The sequence below is a fragment of the Artibeus jamaicensis genome, unplaced genomic scaffold (genome assembly GCF_021234435.1).
Source record: "Artibeus jamaicensis isolate MK-2021 breed Jamaican fruit bat unplaced genomic scaffold, CSHL_Jam_final scaffold_369, whole genome shotgun sequence".
NCBI lineage: Eukaryota > Metazoa > Chordata > Mammalia > Chiroptera > Phyllostomidae > Artibeus > Artibeus jamaicensis.
This window is the reverse complement of record NW_026522042.1, coordinates 27,756,924-27,779,403: the sequence shown is the minus strand read 5'-3', so window position 1 is coordinate 27,779,403 and position 22,480 is coordinate 27,756,924. Positions and strand designations below refer to the sequence as shown.

General features: G+C 49.2%; 1 protein-coding gene across 3 annotated transcripts in view; it reads left to right on the top strand.

Annotated features, from left to right (window-relative positions):
• The window catches only part of ANKRD33B (ankyrin repeat domain 33B), a 65,100-nt gene that overhangs the window by 32,790 nt on the left and 9,830 nt on the right, over nucleotides 1-22,480 (top strand). For 2 of the 3 annotated variants that reach the window (XM_037165427.2, XM_037165429.2), the window contains exons 2-3: nucleotides 3,008-3,137; nucleotides 17,342-17,482. In XM_037165427.2, the coding sequence (XP_037021322.2) occupies nucleotides 3,008-3,137; nucleotides 17,342-17,482 (271 nt within the window). The remainder of the gene's footprint in view (nucleotides 1-3,007; nucleotides 3,138-17,341; nucleotides 17,483-22,480) is intronic. The other variant, XM_037165428.2, reaches the window with a different exon arrangement.

Genomic DNA, 22,480 nt, shown 5'->3' with positions numbered 1-22,480 from the left:
ACCGAATGCTTATGGAGTGTCTCGTAGATGTCAGGCACTGGGGAAGCAAGGTTAAGAGGATGTGCTCATCTTCCGGTAAGGAGTGGTGTGTGCGAGGCAGCCCAATGAGAGCATCAGAAACTGGGTGAGAAGGGGTTTTGAACCCAGACTCTCCGGAGGGTCTGATGTGTGCCAGGCAGACTGTAGGTGAAGACTGTGGCGTGGCAGGAAGGGCTGTCTAGGCAGAGGCCACTGCGCATGCGCGGGCCTGGAGGCGTGGGAAACCGAACCTGGGACTGGCGCTGGGGAGAACTGGTGGCTACATTGTGCGGCGGCCACGTGGGCGTGATCAGCGTCGATCACATAAATTCCAGTCCTGGAATTTACTTTCTCATCATGGTGCTTAGTTACAAACAAGATCATTGACACTGTACCTAACACACTTCAACCAATTGCACTCAGGCTGACGGCAATGCAGAACCTCCTTTTAGAACTCCGTCTCTGGCAGACAGGACTTCTTAAATTCTTCCATAAAGGTGCACACACAGCCCCCATCCCGTCCGTGGTTTTATTATGGAGGAAGATGTTTCACAGGAAGGGGTTTTCAAGTAACTGGCGTTTACTCTCTTGGTTCTGAACTTAAAAAAAATTTATTACAAATGATGGAATTTTTTCCCACCTTTGAACATGAGTAATATTCTTTTCCTTCTGGATGCTTGGGATTAATTACCTTGTTATGGTGCCATCTGCCTGTGGGTTTGTGCTGCTTCTTCCCTTGGCCGTTTGTCAGCGGCCGTTTCTCCCGCCTGACGCCCCTCCTCCCCTCACAGTGGTTTAGGTGGTGGTTGTAGAACGGTATTTCCTAATGAGAACATCATTAATGTAAACATCATGTTTGCTTACTCGTTCTTCATTGTGCATTAAAATCATGTAAGTTTCTTATAAATAAAGCTTTGTTTTAAAGAAGTCTAACTGTACAGAAACATAGAGTATAAAAAATGAAAGTAGTTCTTCCAGAGTGTTCCTTCCACAGGTGCCCTGTATTAATCAGGGGTCTCCAGAGAAACAGAACTGATCAGATGTGTGTGTGTCTAACTGTATGTATTTATAGATACCTGTAGATACATACAGCCACAGATTTATTTTAAGGAATTGATTCATGCAATTGTGGAGGCTGCCTCTCGTATGTGTCCTGACGGAGACCAAACCTGCAGCCGAGGCATGTGCCCTGACAGGAATTGAACCCGTGACCCTTCCCTTCACCAGCGACGCCCAAACAGTTGAGCCACATGGGTCTGGGCTGGGGTTGTGTTTTGAGAGCCTAGAATTTCTAGCTGACCTCTGATAGGGGCTTTCATCTGTAAGTAGCGTACATGTGTATTTTTAATAATAATATTTTATTTTTACGAACATTTTGCCTATAATTTAAGGAAAAATACCTGTGGTTTCAGCAAGGGGGCCCTCTGCAGGTGGGTTTCTGTGGATGCAGCAAGTGGACAGTATTTGCCTTTGTGATAAGTCTCTTGTTCCGGTTTTTCTGGGGAGACCACAGTCAGGGGGTTGCCAAAGATTGTACCTCTTCTTGCACCTTTCTGTTGGGGGCACCAAGCTGCACCAGTTAAAACAGAAAATTGGAACTATGGCTAAACACTAGTTTGAAGTATGGCAGGGATTTTCAGCTAGCGTGCTGCAGCAAACTGGAGTGCCGCAGTATTTTTAAAACATGCAAGAACTGACCATTTAGTCAGGGTCACTGGCCTCTTTTCCCTTAAATTGTCAAGTAAAAAAATGATAACAGCCCACACAAACATAGCCTTCTGGTATGAATAAATCAAAATTATACCTATTTTTTTGTCAAAAAGGTAAAAAAATGTATTTTTTAGTTTGCCACAGATTTTAGTAACTAGTTTATAGTCTGTGCCGTGAGATAAAAAAGGTCGAAAATCGCTGACCCATGGGAACGTCAGACTTTTAGAACAGACCCCCAGAAGGTAGGGTAAAGGTAATGGTTTTAATCACCATGTCCATCTCAGTGGGCAGCCTAAAATCCCCACTAGAGGTTTTATGGAGCTTTCTCTAAGTGGACATGATTTGCTTTCTTAAATCATTGGCCACGGGTGATGGAACTTCATCTCAGCCCCTCTCTCCTCTCCGAGGGGGCATGGGGAGTGCGGCCGAAAGATCCAATCCTCCAATCTTGCTGTCGGTATTCTAGAGACTAGCCCCCATCCTGAGGCACCCCCCCACCACGAGTCATCTTATTAGCATATAAAAACAGTGAAATCTGCGGGATCAAGGAGCTCATTGCCCGGACTGGGGACTAAGACCAAATACTTTTTATTATATGCACCCCCAACTTGTCTCCTGCACCCCCAATCTGGTCTACCTGCTTCCACCCAGCAGCCCAAGTCATGCAGACAATTGGCCCTGACTGCTCAGAATGCTCCTATCAAATCGCGCAACCCCCTCCCCCACCTCTTTTGTGGCCTCCCAGGACCTGTTGCTCCCCTGACTTCCTCCTTGCTCGCTTCTGCTCCGAAGGCCTCCTGGCTGGTCTCTGGGAGGGCCAGGCATGTCCCCTGCCTGGACCTTTCCCCGCATGTCCCCTGGGCATATTTCTTTGCTCCTCATCTTTTCAATGCCTCCCCCGTGGGACCACCCCAGCACTCCTTTTAAGACCCAGCTGCCCCTCCCCTGCACGCAGCCACCTCCCTGGGCTTAGTGCACTTTCTAACACATTATCACTCACAGGGTAGGTCTGCAGTTTACGTCTAATCCCCTCCCCAGAGAAGGCAGGTCCCATGTGGGCAGGGATCTTGGTCCTCTGGTGTTTCCCAGGCGCTTGTAGTCCACAGTCAATGAACATTTGAGAGTGAACAGACTGCTGGCTTGCTCTAAACTGCTAGCTGAGAACTGGGAATCGCGGGGTCCTCCTGCTCCAGCCCCTGGGGGGTTGGGGGAACTCCATGCTCTGTGGTGGTGATGCTTGGTATCTGCTCCTCTGACCCACTTGCCTCTTTATTTCTAGACCGGCCTTATTGTTGCCTGCTACCACGGCTTTGTGGATACTGTGGTGGTCTTAGCAGAGTGTCCCCACATTGACGTCAACTGGCAGGACAACGAGGGGAACACGGCCCTGATCACAGCTGCCCAAGCAGGTAAGGCTGGATTTTCCTTTTACCCCAGAGCCCATGCTGGAAAGCAGCTGCCATGGGGTGTGTGTGTGTGTGTGTGTTCGTGTGTGTGTGTGTGTGAAGGCGGGGGGAGGGGGCTGTGCACAACCTCAGCTTGTGACATTTCTGTAAAGACGGAAATTGAGCAGAAATCCTGTTCTGCTAAGAGGTACAAGGAAACGTCAGTGAGTGTGTGTGCACATTTCCGTGCATTTGGGACAGTGCAGAGTCACCCACCAGTGCAGAACTCAGAACTGGGTGGATCTAACCCCGAAAGTGCCCTGGAAGTCCTGCCTCATCGTCACTTCACCTACAGCATTGCACTCACCCTAGTTGGAGACGTGGGAACAGGAAGATGCTGGTGAGCTCACTAGCAGAAGAGACATAATCATGTTAGTGATAGTTAACGTATAAAAGTAGGCATGTTTACAAGGTCACCTTGCATTTTGCCAGAAGCTACTTGCTGGAGTGTGTCAGTATAACAAGGTGGGACTATTTGTGAGATACCCAGGTGAATGTGCATTGGAGTAGGTGTCCTTCCACCCAGGTGTTGTGTCAAGAGGCGTACTTACGCCAACATTGCTGAGTGCGCCGTGGCTCTCCTCTTCCAGAACTATGTGCAGACAGTTTTTGAGACGGGGCAGCTATGCTTGCCACTCCAGGGCGACACTTCATATGTAACTGTGGTATTAACCAGTTTGGTAACTGACCACTTTCAAAATTCTTGGTTTCCAAGATGACATCCATTGCACCACACAGGTTCTCTGTTGCAAAGAAGCTGTTGCTGGCTGAGCTCAGAACAGGTATGAACAATGAACACTCACCATGGGGAGTTGTTGGGAATCTGACTCGGTCAGGGCCGAGAAGCTGGAGAAAATGCGGCAAACCACGCTGCACGCTGATTATGGGAAGTAAACATCTGCTGCATCCCCCAGAGAGACCTGCCTGTCCCATCTTGCATCACCAGCTCCTATGTCAAAGCCAGCGTGGGTGACGGAGCAGGGAACCCAGGGAGGGTGGGAAGGCCAGCGTCTAGCAATTTCAGTGCCCGTAGCAAGAAGCAGCCTGTGCACATCCTGCCTTTCAATCTGGACGCACAAGGTGGAGAAAGGCCCCAACGTACAGGGGTGGGGCTGTGTTAACACACGACTTCATCAAGTTCAGGGTGTGAAGCTTTACCTCCACAGAGGTGCTGCTCACCAGGCTTGAAAAGCCTGCGAGCACAACGCCCTGAGCTGCAGAAATGTAAATGGTTTTGAGAGGCGGTCAGTGACCATCAGCCTGTCATCATTGCCTCCCACTGTGATGCCAGGAACTGGGCTGGACAGTGGTGTGGGAGTTGTGGGCCCTTCTGCCCTTGAGCAATTCTCCAGTTAAATAGGCATCTGAAGGTGCTCTGGTGGAGGCTGCCCTTGGTGCTATGGGGTGAGAATGCCCCATCTAGCCTGGGGGTTTAGGACCGGGGCTGTAAAAAAGGGTGGGCACTTGAGCTGGGTGGCGAGGAAGTCAGAGGCAGGCTGGCCCAGCCAGTGCATCCCAAAGCCATAGGGTCAGGGGGGAGGCTGGTGAGTCCTAGGACTGGCTCAGGTTAGTGTGGCTGTAGGACTACTTGTATCTAGGACAGATGAGAAGGGGCCCTTGAAGACGCAGGGGCCGGCTCATCAAGGGTGTAGATCGAATATGAGGGCCTGCGTGCACTTGAGTGGCATGAGGCGTGGTGTGAGGCGCTGGTGCCAGATGATCCCGGTGGGCCCAGGGGCCCTGTCAGAGGCACCGAAGGCACGAGAGGAGTGAGACCGAAAGCTCATGTTGTGACATGGGCAGTGCCGGGCACCTGGGTCTAGCCCAGCTTTCAGCCCTTGGGACGGGGCGTGGCACTGACTGCAAAGGGGCAGCGGAGCCGAAGGATGGGCTCCATTTCGCTCAGGCCATTGTAACGCTCAGGCAGCAAAGCAGCAGGTGGTCTTGCTGAGTGGCGTGTGGGACTGTGGGGCATTTCATCGAGTTCTCAGGTGGCACTGATGCCACTGGTCTGGAGACCTGTCCTTAGGGGTTCTCACTTTAAATGGTCTCCGGGGGAGCCTGTTTGTGGGCACTAAGGCCGGGGGAGTCGCAGACCCACATGAGATGTCAGAGGGACCCCGGGCCATCGCTAAAGCAAAGTGAGAGTGAGGAAAGCAGCTGGAGGCCCTGTTCCTGGCTTTCATGTGCTGTTCTACTGAAGAGTGAGAATCAGGTGATTTCATCCAATTCTGTGCCCAGTTTTACTTATTTGGTGATATCTTAATTCCCAAATAAGTCTAGTGATATACGCTTACAGTAAAAAAATCATTGTGGAAATGCTATTTTTTTAAAAAAGACCCCTTTTCATTCTCCCAAATTCTCCCTCTCCCAAACTGACCAAGGCCCAGCTCCTCACCCTTTCAGGAGTCTTGTGTCTTTTCAACCACGAGGGTGTCCTTCCACTTCTGTTTATACAAAGAGGTTCATACTGTAGACTGTGATTTAAATTTTTTTTTACCTAAGGTCTATGTCTTTGTACATTGACCAACACACACAATATTTACCTCGTTTTTACAGGACACATTCTTGAACGTGACTGTGTGTTCACAGCTGTGTCCCTGTGTCCAATAACTCTGAGACAGTCAGCAAACCATGGCTCGTCCATTCTATACCAGATCCCTCTAGAAAACAAATGTTTACTTAGCAGTTTCATGTTAAGTGCTGGGTCTGCCATGGTGAACAAAAACACACCTATTCCTGCCTCCCCAGCTTATGTCTCGTGCAGGTGGGGAAGGAGAAGTCCTTTGTGTCTGGGGATGCGTTTCGGAGGAGGATGTACGTGGGGTGACTTTTCCTGCAAGTCCCCCCGTCTGCCATGGATGAAAGTAAACAAGACATGACATGGTCTTCTTGTGGAGAGGTGGCCAGTCACTTAAAAGGGAAGGGCTGTGAGCAGTGGCCAGTTTCTCAGGGGAAAAAGGCCTTGAGCCCCTTCCTCCAGGAGCTTTTATTGGGTTGTAATACACAGGAATACAGGGTGACAAGGATCAAACAATAGATAACATTTCAAAAAAATCTGAGGGCTTAGTCTGAGTCAGAGTCTGTCAGGAAGAGAGTTTTGCAGAAACTTTTAGGGTTTCCTGCTCGGACCCTTAACATATGAATGAAAGTACTCTTAGCAGAGCAGATTTCAAAGGTTTATCAGGAATTCTTTGTGATGCCAGATTTTCCCCGGGATTCACTCTGGTAAGTCAAGGAGCTGTACTCCTGCTTATCAGGTATTCAGGCTTAAGTGGGTTAGAGCCAGGAAGTGCCTTTCCCAGAGAACTTGGGAACTTGGGCTATGTCACATAGCCGGGGGGCATGGGTCTACTGCTTGCTCTTTGTTGCAGCCCCCCCTCCCCCCAGTCCTTCCATGAAGGCCTCCCAAGTGGTCGAGTCTGGCTTAGGTTGCCCCCCACTGTGAGGGGTCTTACCGATCATGGACTTCCAACCATGCTTTGGGGGCAGGGAGGAAACTGAGGCAGCATTTGCTACCAGAGACAAGCTTCGTCTCCTGTGACTCGTATTCCAGAGGTCACTCGCTCATTCTTGGCCACGGGAAGTAGAGTTACAATTCCTGAAACCAGGCAGAGTGGTCCACAACAGGTGTATCTGACAGGATCCTGCCTGGGAACAGGTGGGGCTCAGATGGCTAAAATGAGGAGATGATCGGGGACTATTAGTGGAGGGGGGCACAGAGTTAAGGGGCAGGACCCTGGAATGAGTCCTGGAATAGGGACCCTGGAATAGGGCTGCCTCTCAGAAGCCATAACCTGAGACATCCGAGTGAGCAGGCCCCTTGGGTGGGAGGTGGGTGGAGAGTCCCTGGGGTAAGGATCCTGCTCTGTTCCCTGCTACTGGGTCCCCTGCTGAGCCACACTGGAGACTTCAGGGCTAAGGGACCAGGCAGATTTTGGAGGTCATCCTCCCTGCAAAAGCAAGGCAGAGCAAAAGTTGCGCAATAGATTCTTAGAACTCAATTGCTTCATCATAGGGATTCATATCTTAAAATGTGCACATTTATGTGGCCGTTGCCAAGTGGCCTTTAGAAAAAGCTGTACCAATTCATACTTTCCACTGAGTCCCTAAGGGTGTCCTGCCGTCTGTGGACTTGATCACTTTTCAGTGTTTGCTGGTCCCAAACAGACTTTCTTACTGTTTGTAGTTGTTTGCCTGATTCTCCCGGAGCCTAGGATCTGTATGACATTTTGGGTGCAGTGTACCGAGTACCCTCAACAATGAGGAAACTGCCTTGTCTTGTACCATGACATTTCTGAAGGTGATGGTTGGAGGGTTGCGTCATTGGGCGGCTCCTTGACGTCAGGACCTGGGGCCAGCTTCTCAGAAATGCTCTTGACCTTTTTTTCTTTCCCTCATGATCCCAAGAAAGCCCTGGCAGCTGCAAGCACCTTGGCTTCCCGTGGCCACACAACAAAGGCCTGGAGAAGGAAGAGCTAATCCTTGTCATGTTTCGTTCTCAAAGATGGGAAAACATTTCCAGAAGCCTCCAGCAGTTTCAGTTTCTTCTCATGGCCAGGTCACATCACATGGCCTGAGCCCAAACGAGTGTCTGGCAAAGGAGGTGGAATGACCTCATCTGACTGGTTCTGGTCAACACCGGCCCCAGCAGAATCTGTGTGGTTAACGACAACTTTAAAGCCAATCACATGTTACTGTTATTTGCTATTGCAACTGTGTTGCCTGTCTGACAGTTGGCAGCCCTGGCTTTCTGCAGGACTTAGCATTTGTAAGAATAAATTAGGATGCAAATGCTGTGATCCACCTGTCTCCTGTTCGCTACAAAGTCTAAAACTCCTTGGCTACTTAATGCACAATACAGATACAGCCAAATCTGTATCAGGCCTTATAAGGGAGAGAATGTATGACAATAAATCCTCCAATAATTCCTAAATCTCATTTAGCCAGTGATTTCCATTTCTTCCATACCTCCCCTGACACAAATAAAGTACAAACTAAGATAACCGAAGAAACGGACATTAGGTCCCAGGGGTGGGGTGACGTGTCTCCCTCCTGTGTTTCCTGCTCCTTCCTGACAAATGGCAGGGGTGTGGTGCCGGGAGAGAGCAGGCGGCTCCTTTGGAACTGGCAGTGACATCCAGGTGGTTGGGTGTAAGTAATCATTGGTGCATCCTTGACACTTGTCACTTCTTGGACTTACTGTATTATTCTTCAGGAACTTATTTTCAAAATTCGGAAGGAAATGCACTGAGAGCCAGCCCGGTTGGCATCATTCAGGTCCAGCTGCTGGGGACACAGGGACGGCGAGGCTCTCAGGGGTGGCCAGGGGTGGGCTCAGACCGCCTGGATTGGGGAGGGTTTCACGTCAGAGCAGCATGGACGAGATGGCCAGAAGGCAGGACCGATTGCTGCCCCGTTCTACCTGTCCTGTTTGTCATCACCACCCGTGATCATGATCGCAGCCTGACTTCACTGTGGTTTTTATGGTTTTTTGAAATGTTTTCTTTGGTTCCTATGCTGTCACTTAAGAAATTAGAACTTGGTAAGTCCCTAGCTTTTCCTTGCCTTTCCCTGTAAACTCTAGTTTTTGGAACCTTTCTGACTGACCCCGGCAATGCCACCCACTGCCCACCGGCCAGGCAGGAATCAGTGGAGCTTGGGGCTTGGAAGCTCACCCCACTTCCCACCCGTCTGCCCCACAGAGCAGCGGGGAGGCCTCTCCGAGAGGCCCTTCCGCTTCCTCCCTCCTCTGGGCCGGGCGGGCTGTTTTCTTCCAGTGCTGATGGGATGCGACATTTCCAAAGTCGACACTTCCCTCTGCTGGCCTGGTTTGGAAAACTACACTTTGAGTACCTGGCATCAGACCAATGATTTGAGTACCTGGCATCAAACCAGTGAAGTCTTCAGACAACGCAGATTCTGGAACAATTTTTTTTTCATTTTTAAAGCCATGCAGGTTTATTGTCTATTTCCTCTTTTCTTTTTCTTTTAAATTTTATTTATTTATCTTTAGAGGGGAAGGGAAGGAGAGAGGGAAAGAAATATCAATGCATGGTTGCCTCTCGTGCATCCCCTTCTGGGAACTGGCCTGCAACCCAGGCATGTGCCCTTCAATTCCCAAATTGAACTGCAGTTCTTTGGTTTGCAGGCCTGCACTCAATCCACTGAGCTACACCAGCCAGGGCATTTCCTTTTCTTGAATAAAGCAGTAAATGAGATTCTTAGCCTATAATTGGTTCTCAATAAAATATGTGATAAATCAATAATTAATCATTTCAATGGCCATTTAAGCTCAGATAATGTGGGTTATGGATTGAAAATGAGCAACCTTTATGATACGTGTACTTCTTCCACGGGAGAAGTAGGAATCCTCCAGCCTTTTTATTTGCTAAATATTTAGTAAACTCGCAGTGAATTGGAAGGTTTGGGCTCATTAGCAGGGACACGAGGGCCGTGGTGGCCACATGGGAATGTGAAACATGTGACATCACGGTTCAGTTACCTGATGTGTGCCTGGGAGACCAGGCGAGAATTTGTATCAGAAGACGTGGCTTATCGGGTAGCTGGGTAACAGGGAAGGAAGGATATTCCAGGCCGAGAGGCTAGCGTGTGCGAAGACCACCAGATTGGAGAAAGATGGCACACGGGTGAGTTAGAAGGAGGGCTGAGTGACTGCGGAGGGTGCCAGTGCAAGAGCTGAGGGCGAAGAAGGAATTTAAGGGAGAACAAAATTTTCCTCTCCCCTCTGAGTTCTCGACTCAGACCCCTGTAATGAAAGACAGATTGACAAGAGAGAAGCGGACCTTCGTAGACTTGTATACAGGGGAAATCCCCAGGGAGAGTGAGTCGCTTGAGGAGGTGGCTCAGAGCTCCAGCTTATGTGGCATTTTCACCAAAGAACAATAAATTTGTGGAGCAATCCCAGGATAAAGGAAAGCAGTATGAGGTTTCCGAGGGCAGCAAACCATGGTAAGGGAAACTCGTGGGAGACAAGGGCTGCTGAGCAGAGTTTGTCATGGAGTTCGCTCTGGTGCGTGTCCAGGCTGATGGCGTCTGAAAACGAGCATCCCTTTTCCTCCGCTTTTTGTGCCCCTGTGACATGACGGATGCTGACTTATTGTGGGGATCATTTCATATCACGTGTAAGTCAGATCACTGTGCTGTACACTCTACACTTATATACAGACCTATATGTTAATTGTATCTCATTAAAACTGGGGAAAGTAAAAATTTCTGTCCTGCTTTTAGACAGATGGGGGAGGGCAGGGAGCTTTTCTTGTGTCTGCTTTTCTCAGTTGCCTTTGGGTCAAAGCTATCCTTCTGCCAAAGTGGCACCTGTTGGGGTGGCATGCCCTGCTACCCTTCAGAAAGCAGGGCCAGGTAAAAAGGCGCTAGCTCGTGCAAGTGTTAAGATGTCACCTAAAGACTGGAAACCATTGAGGGTGTTAAGTGGTAGTTGTGTCTGGTCAAGCATTTCTTCTGTAAGTTGTCATGCAGGTGGCATGGAGGGGCAGCAAGGGGACCAGGGGGAACAGTTGGGTTGCATCCCAGGTGGGCTGTGGTGGCCCAGATCAAGGGTAGAAGTGGAGAAACGAGACAGGTTTGGAAGACATTTAGCAGGTGGGTTTGGCAAAACTCCATGATGGCTTGGATGGGGAAAGTGTGAAAGGAGGGCTGAAGACGGAGCCCAGATTTCTGGCTGGAGCACCTAGGTGGTGGGTGGTGTTCATCACTGAGTAAGGAACATGGGAGAAGGGAGAGGGTTTGGAAGAAGCATGTGTTGAGTTCATGGGCTGCCTAAGATCAAATATCCAGCAGACAGATACATAGGCAGGAAAGCCAGGAAGAGAGACTGAGCTAGAGGTGAGTGGTCCGGATCCATGGGAGTGGACAGGACCACCAGGAGAGGTACGGGGGGTGATCAGCCGGGTCATGAGGCTGAGAAACAGCAGCATTTCAGGAAGGAGAGGACAGGCTGCTCAGGAAGAATATTGAGGAGGGGAGGCCAGGGAGACAGGAGGAAAACTGGACCCATCAGCTTTCAGGATTCCACGGAAAGAGAGTTTAAAAAGGATGGAAGCTGTGAAGATGTCAAGTAAGATGAGGGCTGACTAGTAACCACTAGATTTTGCTACAAGGCAGTCCCTGGGGACAGGGAAGTTCCAGTCCCTGAAGGCGTTTCAGGAGAAGTGGGGGAGTGTCAGTGGTGAGAATGAGAGAGAAGACTCTGGGATTTACCCTGAAAAGGAGTCAGATGATTGATGGTGGGTGGCTGAAGGCAGAGACAGGTCTGCAGGGATTGTGGTTGGTCGTCGTAACAGACTGGATGTTTGTGCCTCCCTCCAAATTCGCCTGCTCTATCCAAATCCTTAAGTGAGGGTATCAGGCAGCGATTGTGTCATGAGGCTGGAGCCCTGCTAAATAGAATTAATTCACTTATAAGAGCATCTTTTTTGCCATGTGAAGACAAGCAAGAAGATGGCTATTTATGAACCAGGAGGCGGACCCTCGCTGAATCTGCTGGCATAGACTTCCCAGCCTCCAGAGCTGTGAGAAATGTTCGTTGTTCACGCCACTCAGTCTATGGTAGTTTGTAATAGCAGCCTGAATGGACTAAGACAGTCATATACGTATATATGATGGCAGACGCTTGAGCTTGTCTGTTGGCATATGCTGCATAACAACTTATTGTTCATGCACCTGTGTATGGGCTGGGGACCTGCGGATCTTGACTGCCTTTGCTGTGTGTCTGCTGTGAGATGCTCCCTGGTCTGGGGTGTGCTTGGGGACTTTATCTGGGCAGCTTTGCCCCAAGCAGTTCTCATCCTTTTCTGGACACCATCAAGTTAGCTTCAGCATGTTCTTCTTAGGGAGATGGCTGAGGCACAAGCGTGTCAGGGAGTCCAACAAGTAAGTGTGCCTCAAGGTTCTGCTTCTGTCACACTGGCGAATGTACCAGTTCTTGACAGAGAAATTTTGAAGTCACATGTAAAAGAGCAAGGTGAAGAATTTGGGCCATGAATGCAATTTAATGGATTTGCAAGGAAGGAGAGGTTGAAGAGGAAGAGGAGGTAATTGCTAGCACAAGGCCTGGAGGGAAGAGGACATCGGCATCTTTAGGGGAAGCGTCGCCCTCCCTTTTCAGTGGGAGGGAAGGAGAGACTGCTTGTGGATGTGTGGTGTTGGCGGTGTGATGGGGGCGATGGAGGGAGTTCCCTTCTTACACGGTTTCTGTTCCCTCTTTGAAGGAGAAGGTGTGTCATCCCCTGGGAAAGGGGTTTGCTCTGAGGGCGGTGACTTAAGAGTGGGGAAGTTTAAAATTTCCCACGTGGGGGTAGAGTCAAGGGAAAACCCAGCGGTGTTGTTGAGCCTGTTTGAGAATCCAGTCAAGTTTGGGTACCATGGGCTTCTACCCCAAATGCTCTTAGCAGAGACGCCATTGGCCATTCAGAGTGGAGCCAGGGACCAGGGCTGTGGTAGACCAGGTGTCGTCTTTGGCTTTTCTCTTTCTGTTTAGTGGCTCTGCCAAAGGACAACCAAGGTCTCTCTATTCACTACTAGAGGAGCGTTCTGAGTCAACCACTTCTCCCCATCTTCCTGACCTCCCAGGGACCCAGCTTCTAGCTTTAGTCCATTGCATGCTCATCACAGCCTCCCACTGAGTTCCGCCCATTATCAGTAAGGCTTGGAGGAGGCGTGGAGGGGGGAGCCGTGTTTGGTAGGTGGCCAAGAGTCATTGCCCCTACCTTGTACTCTTGTCAAGGAGCCTCATGCTAGGATCTCCCTTCTGTAAAATATGCTTTGATTTTAGAATGGTTTAGACTTACAGAAAAACTACATAGATTGTACGGAGAATTCTTGTGTACCCTGTACCTGGTTTCCCCTACTATTAGGATCTGACATTAATTAGTATGGTATACTTGACACAGTGAATGAATCAATATTGATGCATTTTTATTATTAACTCGAGTTCATTCTTTATTCTAATTTCCTTTGTGTTTTCCTAATGTTTTTGTTTGTTTGTTTCAGGATCCCATGTAGTATTACATACTACATTTAATTGTCATGTCCCCTGAGGTTTTTCTTGGCTCTGAAGTAACTCAGACTTTATGACTTTGATAGTTTGGGGAGTTCTTGTTGGTAGTTAGTAGAATGTCTCTTGATTGGGATTTGTCTGGTGGTTTTCTCATGATGAGACCAGAGTTAGGGATTTTGGGGAGAAGGACCACAGAGGAAAGTTCCGTAAAATATCAGATGCCTTTTGTTACAAATGGCAAGGCAGACCCTTTTCAAGATCGTCCTGATCGGTGTAGGGTCCACTGCACTGGGATTTTGCAATGGGAAAAGAGAGATTGGGTTCAAATTCAAGCACAACAAGGCAAAGCGGGGACTTACAGCCAAGGAGCAGGGTGAAAGTCGGTGGAGAAAAAATTTAGAGGAAGCATCAGGAGTGTGAGAGATTGGAGCTAAACCAATCGGACAGGGGCTGTTGCCTAACACAGACCATGGTGACCGGTCGTCACCTGGGGACGGTGGGGACAGAGGAGTTTGATTCGGTATTAAACGTGGGGTTTTTTTTTTTTTGCTAAAACTATCAATAGATATTACAAGGAGATGCACAGATGGGCCTAGGAAAAGGTTCAGGAGCCTGACTAAAGTTTGGTCAAACAAAAACTGTTAGTCAGTACATGCTGTCAGTGTGACTTGTCACTGTTGGTGTTGACCTTGATCACCCGGCTGAGGCTGTGTCTGTCAGGTTTCTCTGTTGAGAGGTTCTCACCCCTCCCTCCCTTTCCCATTCTGCTCTCTGGAAAGAATCCACCAGTGAGGGAGCGTGTCATTGTGCGCTCCCTCCTCCAGGTGGGGTCCCTGCATCAGTTATAGGAGTTTTTCTGCCTGGAAAGTTTTTCTGCCTGGAAATTTGTCTGTTGTATCAAGCAGTTTTTGTACAACACATCACCTCTGTAATTTTCACAGTTGTGAGGTTGATGTTATCTCCCATTTTCCAGAACAGGGACTGGGTGAAGTTGACGCACCTCCCCAGGGCCACCCAGATTTGAAGTGACAGACTAGGGACTTGAACTTGGGTGTTCTCAGCTAACTCCCTCTGTCTGCACTGTTGTGTACTCACCCACTGAAGCTTTTCACATGGACTTATTTCTTGGATCACTTGTGTCTTGCTTTTTGGCAGGGTAAGGGCGATGGGGGCAAGTGTTCTCGGGGTCTGTAGGTGAAGCCCACCTTTTAAAAGGGCTTCCTCTGAGGACTTTAGGAAATCCTGTTCTGTAAGGCCGAAGTTGGACTGGGCTCAGACTAAATGTCAGTATGGTACAAGGTTGGGTTTTGTTATGCAAGGAAGGCTGTGTTCTATCTATTTGTCTGTCTACTTTCCTTTCTTACGAAAGAAGAGGAAAGCTCCCTTTGGTTAATTATCATGGTTTTTAAGAAGAAAGGTTAATAATATCAACACATTCTTGAAAGCATCAGGTCTACCCTGATTTCTTTGAATGAGGTCATCTGTGTGGTAGGAGGTACTGTTCTGCTATTCTGGGAAAGAGAGGGGATTTCATGGGTGGTTGAAAGTTCACACCTGTGGTCAGCATAAGTTGGCCATGTGTTGGCTTTTCTGAGCACAACATAATACTGAGAACAGACCTGTATAATGGGCTATTTGCTTTGTGAATTTTCAATTTTTCCTCTCCTCGCTTGTTCAAAGTGTTTAGAATATATCAGTGCAGAAGACATCCTGCTGAAAACTGCAACAGATACACCCTTTCCCGTCTTCAAAGAAATGGCTTTAAACCAATTGCAGTTCGTCTCGCTACGACGAACTGGCTAAATGTAACTGACAGGTGCCACAGAGCGTGTAACTGGATGGCCAACCTAACTGAGACTGAAGGACCCCACCCCCCCGCCCCGTTCCAGTTTATAGCAATTCAGTTGGTTTGGGCACCTGACTCTGAGCATCACCCCTCCCCTGTAACTGATGCTGGAGGGCCAGTGGCTGAAATGAGTCAAAAGCGTCAGATGCTGGTGGGGACCTGGGAGTCACAGAGCTGGAGGGTGGCACACATCTGTTCCTGGCTTGCTAACCCACAATGCAGTTGTATTAGTGTTTCCCTCCCAGAAAAGCTGTATGTTTCATCTTTTAATTTTTGCATTGAGTTCAGAAAATGGGCTGAGTTCAACAATAAGCAGACAGCAATGTTTCTAGAAGAGTCTGCACTATAATTTTTGTTGCTTTGTTGTTTTTAACTTGGAAGTTGATGAGGATTTGATACAGTTTGGGCAGCAGCCTCAAGGAAGAAAACTGGGTCCCAGCCTCTGTCCGAGGTGGTGGCGGGTGGTGGTGTAGGATGGGAGAGCAGCACCTGTGTGCTGCTGTGGCTGAGACAATGTTGAGTAGCGCGGGGTGTGGCCTTCTCGCCTGCAGGGCAGTTGGGGGAGCCCGTGTCCCCAGGCTGCCCATCCCTGGGAGGAGGCCTTCCCTCCTGCCACGTCCCAGATCTCACCCAGTGCCCTTTCCTAAGTCAGCTGGGGAGGAGTTTCACGGGTCCTGGCTTGGCCCTGGTGCAGAGGCTTCCCTGGAAGGCAGGAGTGGTGCCCCATTAAGGATGGAGATGCGCCAAAATGCCCACGAACCCGCTTACTGGCAATCTGACTGTGGCAGTTCCAAAGGCATGTGAGTGTGGTGGGGACAAGCGGGGGTATTTGGGGAGCTGGACCCTCCTCAGTGTGTACGAATGCAGACTGGGCACCAGCAAGGCCCCCCAGGCCCAGGAGAGGGTTTCTGCTTTCTGCCCATACTCCCCAGAGTATGTGGGCCATCACCAGCAGGGCCAGAATGGAGATGGCAGCTGCAAGGGGGTCTGGGGGGTGGGGGGCAGGGTGCAGGGTGAAGGCGAGGAGCAGAGGAAGCCGTGTTCCACCTGGGTGTGGTGGGTCCTGAAACAATGCAGGCTGAGCCTTTAGGACAGTGCTTCCCAATGGGGCAAATTTGCTTCCACAGGGGCATTTGGCAATGTCTGCAAACATTTTTGGTTGTCACACCCCAGAGGGGAGGAGGTTGTCACACCCCAGAGGTGGAGACAAGGGGCCTACTGTGCGCAGACAACCCTGCCACTGAGGATAATCCAGCCCCGAGTATCACTAGTGCCAGGCCGGTGCTCTGCTTGAGGACACAGAAGTAGGGGTCGGTGGCGTTTTGTTTCACACACTGGCGTCAGAAGTATGGCTGGTGGGCATTAGGCTCCATGGACATTTGACCTAAAGCCTGTCTTTGTGGCACAGGTGGCACCATTTGCGGGATGCTCCCACTGCCTTTCGGTTTTCTGGGAGGGCCGGGGGTGGAGGCTGGAGAACCCTGGGAATACTGCTTTTTATATGATACTCTCCTTTTTCACCCCAGTTAAGGAGGGTAAGAACAGCAGAAAACCAGGTTTCTTTTGGAAGAGGAAGATGATAAAGGAGAGAAATCTATATTCTCAAATGAGTATTTTTACCTGCTGAGGTTTCTGGCTAAGGATCTTGGTAGCAACGTGGCCTGTGTTACCATGTGTGTATGTATGTTTCTGTGTGTCTCTGTGTGTGCTTGCACGCATGTGTGTGCAAAGAGAGACAGAGGCAGACACTTTTGAGCAGTGACAGAGGGTGGCAGTGTGCACTGGCGTATCCTCTTGCTGTGATGATGACTTCCTCCCGCCTGGAGCCCGGGAGCCCTGGGAAATGGCCCAGAGGCTTGTTTTCGGTCTTGCGTCTGTGCACTGGTGTCTCCTGCTGGGAGCTGACAGCATCCAGGACCTTCCCCTGACCAGCCGTGTCTGCTGAGGCTGGCTCAGCACTTCCACAGGCCACCCCCAGCATCTGGCTGCTCACGTCCCCTCCTTAACAGCGTGACAGGACAGCTGAGCTCCCAGGTGGGTGGGCAAAGGGAACAAGAAAGAACTCACAGAGACAGCACCGCTGTGGTCAGGGTGGCATCCAGTGTTGTCCCGTTTCCTGGACTCTGAGAATTCTTTCTCGTGGTCTCAGTGGCAAACTCACATCTTGCAGACGGGCTGGCCCAGGAGGTCAACGCCACTGTGTCTCCCTCCCTCTAGGAAGACCTCCCTGGAAAGAGCACTCTGTGGAGTGTGGTCTGTTCACATGTGCAAATCTTTTTGCAGGGCACGCCACCATCACCAACTACTTGTTGAACTACTTCCCTGGTCTTGACCTTGAAAAGAGGAACGCATTTGGGTTCACAGCCCTGATGAAAGCTGCCATGCAGGGCCGGACGGAGTGCATCCGAGCCCTGATGCTAGCAGGTATGTCTGCCCCATCCTGTGCGGTCCTGGGGACCTGGGGAAGGTGGATTTTGCTTCCTTGAGGAGTATGTGTTGAAGGGATGAATCAGTCTTGTGGAAACTAAGACTAGAGGTTGCAACAAAGAACAGTTTCTTTGAAGTATGTGGCTGTCATCATTCGAGGTGAAACAAACAATGCAGGCAGCCAACTTCAGGGTGGAGTCGAAGGTCATGGCACTGGTTGCCCCTCGTTGCTCCCCGATGAGCTCTTCCCTCGCCCCTTAGCCTAGTCCTGCCCATGTTCTTTTTCTGGAATGTGTGTTCTGGTCTTGGCTCTGAGCTGCTCATCTGTCCTGTTGACGGTGGGCACAGGGACGGCAGCGTCAGCCAAGTTGTCATCCTATAAGTCCCCGCCTGCTGTGGGCGGAGTCATGTGATGTGTGTGGCAGCTTCCTTTTCTATGATGTGTCACAGAATGAAAAGGTCTGTCTGTAGCCTTGGATCAACCCCTTGCCCTTTATGACATCATCGTCTTGGAGGAAGCACTTCTGTCTCTGAGTCCCCATCTCTGTCTTTGAAATGGGGGGGGTGGCTTTTTTCACCCCCCTGAGGATGAGGTATGACAGTACTTTGTAAATTCTCAAGAGCTACACAGATTTCATGAACTGCTGTGCTAAATTCCATGTGACTAATCTCTAGCTCTTTCCCTGACTAAAATGGAGTCTTGATCAAAATAACCTCACTGGGTTATTTTGAGAATTAAATAAGAAAATGTGTGTAAAGTATGAACCCAGGATCCAGCACAGGGTGAGCCTCTAACATCTCAATCACTGCGAGGTGCTGCTGTCGACATTATTTAATTTCATTATTTTAACTTCCTGTTTTGTTCTTACTTTGTTTTGGCCCTGGGTTCAGACAACCCCGAGTGGTGCCATGAGTTCCCAGAGAGGTGGCGTCTCCCCTCCCATTGTAGTGTCCTGAGGACAGTGACAAAGTCCTCCCAGTCATCACCCCAGGCTAGTAGCACTGATTAGACAACATTTATTTTGGAACCATTTCAGATGTATGCTAAAGTGACCAAGATAGGACAGAGAGTCCCCACACAGCGCTCCCTTGTCGCCCCTGTTAACATCTTACTGACATGGGTGCATTTTTATTCAGTAAACTCCAGACTTTATCAGCTTTTACCAGTCTTCTATTGACTGTCTCAGGGCCCACCCAGGCCTCCCACACTTAGTTGTCCTGTCCCCAGTCTCCTGGGGTCCGAGACAGTTTCCCAGTCTCACCTCCTTGTCTGTGACTCGACCGTCTCCATGCTGGCTGCCACAGTGTCCTCCAGGCTACGCCTGCCTCTTGCTTCCTTGTGACAAGATGGGTTAGACGATTCACAACTTGCTTTAGTTTTTTTTTCTTTTCCTCCTGCTCTAACCTGAGTGTTTCAGGGGACGCTGTAAGGAAAATAAATTCAGTGAATGAAGACAGAGGCTTCGAAGATGAAAACTTTCTTGGAAATAAAAAAGATCATACTTAAAATTAATCCCACTGACTATGCTTTGGATTCACTGACAGTTTCAGAAGTGAGACATTGGTTTCAACAGTTTACACTTTGCCTGCTCTGTGTTGGGGGGAGATGCTAGTCCCGATTAAACGGTGGCTGCCATGTGTTGGGAGGAAGCTTCATCTGCTTTTACTCTGGATCTAGTTACAGCTGAGTGTAGATCCTTAGTAACTTACTCTTTCAACCAAAAACGCACGGTGTTGGTCACATCTGTGCGGTTCCCCCAGTGAATTAATTTGAACCACAAACCCTTTTGTCTTACGTTGATTGTCTTCTAGTCACTCTGGCAAAGGCCCAGGTTCTGCTGCTTTTCCACTTTCCTCCGGGTCTGGTGGAGGTCGCAGGCACTGGCTATGCATTCACAGGATTCCAGAAACACCTTTTTGGTCTCTCGAGAGGTGGGTCTGCCTACAGGCAGCGTGTTCTTGCTAAATTTTTTTTTTTTTTTTTTTTTTTGCCTACACAGCTATTTGGATAACAAACTGGGCATTAACATGCTCTCTTTTTCCTGTCTCCTCCACTGTGAGCCCAGTCCCATTAAAGTCTAGACTCTGCCTGAGTACAGGCCTTGACTGTGTTCATCCCCGAACCGTATGTTCTGAGCCTCAGTTTCCCCTTCTGTAAAATGGGGCAAATGACAGGGGCTACTGCAGGAAGATGTGATGGGGACTGAATGGGTCCACATGTGGAAAGCCCTTGGACTTGGACTTGGAATGAAGGAAGCCTTCAGTCAGCTTTGGTTATTATTGTTGTTGTTCTTGTTTTTGGTGAATTTTTGTGTTCAATAATTTCTGTTAAAATGAATGAAAAAATATGGTCTATTTTTCCCTTTGAAAAATATCCTTGTGCTGCTATACTTGAGACTTCTTTTTTGAGGGCAACAAGCATTAACTGAGGCTTTCTCCATCTTGGCACTGTTGGCCTTTGGGCCCATGTAATTCTCTCTGGTTGGGGCTGTCCTGGGAATAGATGGGTGCACAGCAGCATCCCTGGCCTCTGACAGCAGGTGACTACAGCATCCTCCAGGTTTGGCGACCAAAATCGTCTCCAGACTTGGTTGGACGTCCCTGGGGGGTATAGTTGATCCCTAACGAGAGCCACTGATGTCACTGGTGTACCTGTGAAAAGAGGGAAAACATGGAAAGAGAATTTTTCCCCTCTTGTACACTTTTCTTTCTTCTTTTCAACTTGCCCTATATTCCTTCTTAAAATAAAAACCTGACGTCTTTTTCAGGGAGCTTTTGCCCCACCCTCTAAGGCTTTGGTTATAGAGTCTAAACTTCTAGAATGATTTCATTTTCTACTGTTACTACTATGTTAGTTTATGGTTCTTTCTCCCAGGAAAGCGAGTTTCATTTTCCTTTGATAGTAGACGTGTATGTGTTTTAAAAGGAAAAAAATGTGCTTGAATGTCTTCCCAGGGTTTGGTGGGCAACAGTCAGACACTTGTGAAGATATTTTTAAAAACTTGCACAAGTATTTTTGTCTTATCCATATTAAGAAAAGTTAAAGCTTTTAAAGGTACGGATACCTGAGTATTTCTTCTGGATTGGCATTTCTGTGCAGCTGTGAAAGGGACCTTGGGGGCCAGCACAGGATGGTGACCGGGTGGTTACTTCAAAAGCAAAAGGTGTTTGTTAACATTACCACATATTAATGGTCGGGGTACGAGTGTGTCTCTCCTTCTCATTTTGTCCAGTGCAGAATTCTTCTGTAACCGAGTGTGTTTCTGCTCCTGAGTTTGAATTCCAAGCTGCAGTTTCATTGTATTCAATAAGAACCATTTCGTTTAAGAAGTGGTGAGTCATTGAACTGGATGCTCCCCTAAACTGTTTGCCTTCTCCAATAGTCGAGAACCTACAGGCACATAACAGCTCTTATTTTACCTTGTCAGGCAGAACAAAATAATGTCAGAATTATCAGGACTTTGGATTTTACTAAAAATATAACCGGGTTCTGAAAAGCTGGTTTATTGGCTCTTTGGCTTTTGGCTTCCCAAGGAATCCTGTCGGCTCTGCTGATGAGAATCACAAGGAAGGCTGTGGGACCTTGTTAATTCGATGGAATGAATATTAATGCCCCAAAGTGACAGGTCTATTTAAATAAGTGGCTCTGGGCGGATGCAGTAGGTCGTCTCTGAAGGCAGACGGAACTCGGTGGAGGCTGGCAGGTTCCAGGCTTGTTTGAGAGAGTGGCTCGCCACCCCCCGCCCCCCGGGGGGCGGTATAATTGCTGCAGCACCTGGGAAGCAAAACCAAGCAAACAAAAAACTGCAAAGTCATTTGTGGTTCCGTGGAAAAAAGCAGCAGGTGTGGGACGCTTGTTTGCTGAGGAACTGGGAGCACCACGAATGGCATTGACCGGGTGGCCATTCTGTCCTGGGCTAGCCCTGACTGTGGGCTCCTGGAAAGCCAAAGGGTATGATGCCACCCAAAGGTCTCTCTCTGTTTATAAGAAAAACATGAATTTCCTATGAATGAAGAATTTGCCCAGCTGGAATAGTTTTAAGTTGTTAAGCAGAACAAGGTCTAAAAACTAGGCATTCTGTATCATGTAGGACCGTGTGTTAGCTTGGGTACCCATGAAAGCAAATCCCGGGCAAGGACTTGAGGGCAAGCAGTTCTTCTGGAAGGTGACCTTGGAAAGTGGTGCGAAGGATAGGGGAGTGAGACCAGGATGACAGGAAAGCCAATAAATCGTGCTGATGAGCTGGTGACCCCTGTGGGCAGCCAGCAGTCAGCCTTTCCTGGAACCTGGAAAAGACCACTACAGGACATCTCAGGAATGACTTGTGGGGGTCCACCGGGCAGCTGGGGTCTTTGTCCTCCAACTCGGGTCCTTTGGGGCTGGGGACTCCTGGGCACGTGTGGCAGTTCCCCTCTGTGCAGTGGGCTGGAGTGTAGATGGCCTGATGCCCATCTGGGGTAACCCTGCGACCCTGTGTCCTGACTTGTCATACCTACTATATCCCAAGTACCCAAGATACAGGCCAGAGGTGTCACAGGGAGAGGCTTTCAGAGACTGGTCCACAGTGATCCCATGTGACTGGAAAGGCTTCTGTGCGGGAGGGAGACACAACCGGGCTTGGGAGGACAGATAATGCGGGATGGTTGCTGGTGGAGAAACTGGGAAGGAAGTGATGCGTCTCAGTCTCTGCTTGTCTCTAGCTGTTTCCATGGATCTGGCCAAGACTCTCTGGGAGAAGCAGCCTGAGAACGAGTGGGGGGGGGTAGCTTGTTTTCCTTTAGGACCTGTTTAAAGTGCTTTCTGCTGTGAGGAACAGCAGTCTGATGCTCCGGCCCGCGGAGCAATCAACTGGGGCTCGACCACCTACCTAGAACAAATGAGTTGGGGGGACAAGAGGCGTGAAGAATGGCAGCAAGACAAAAGATTCTGATCAAGCTGCAAACTTTATTTTTCCAAACTGGGTATATATATGGGGGGGGAGGGAGAGGAAGGAG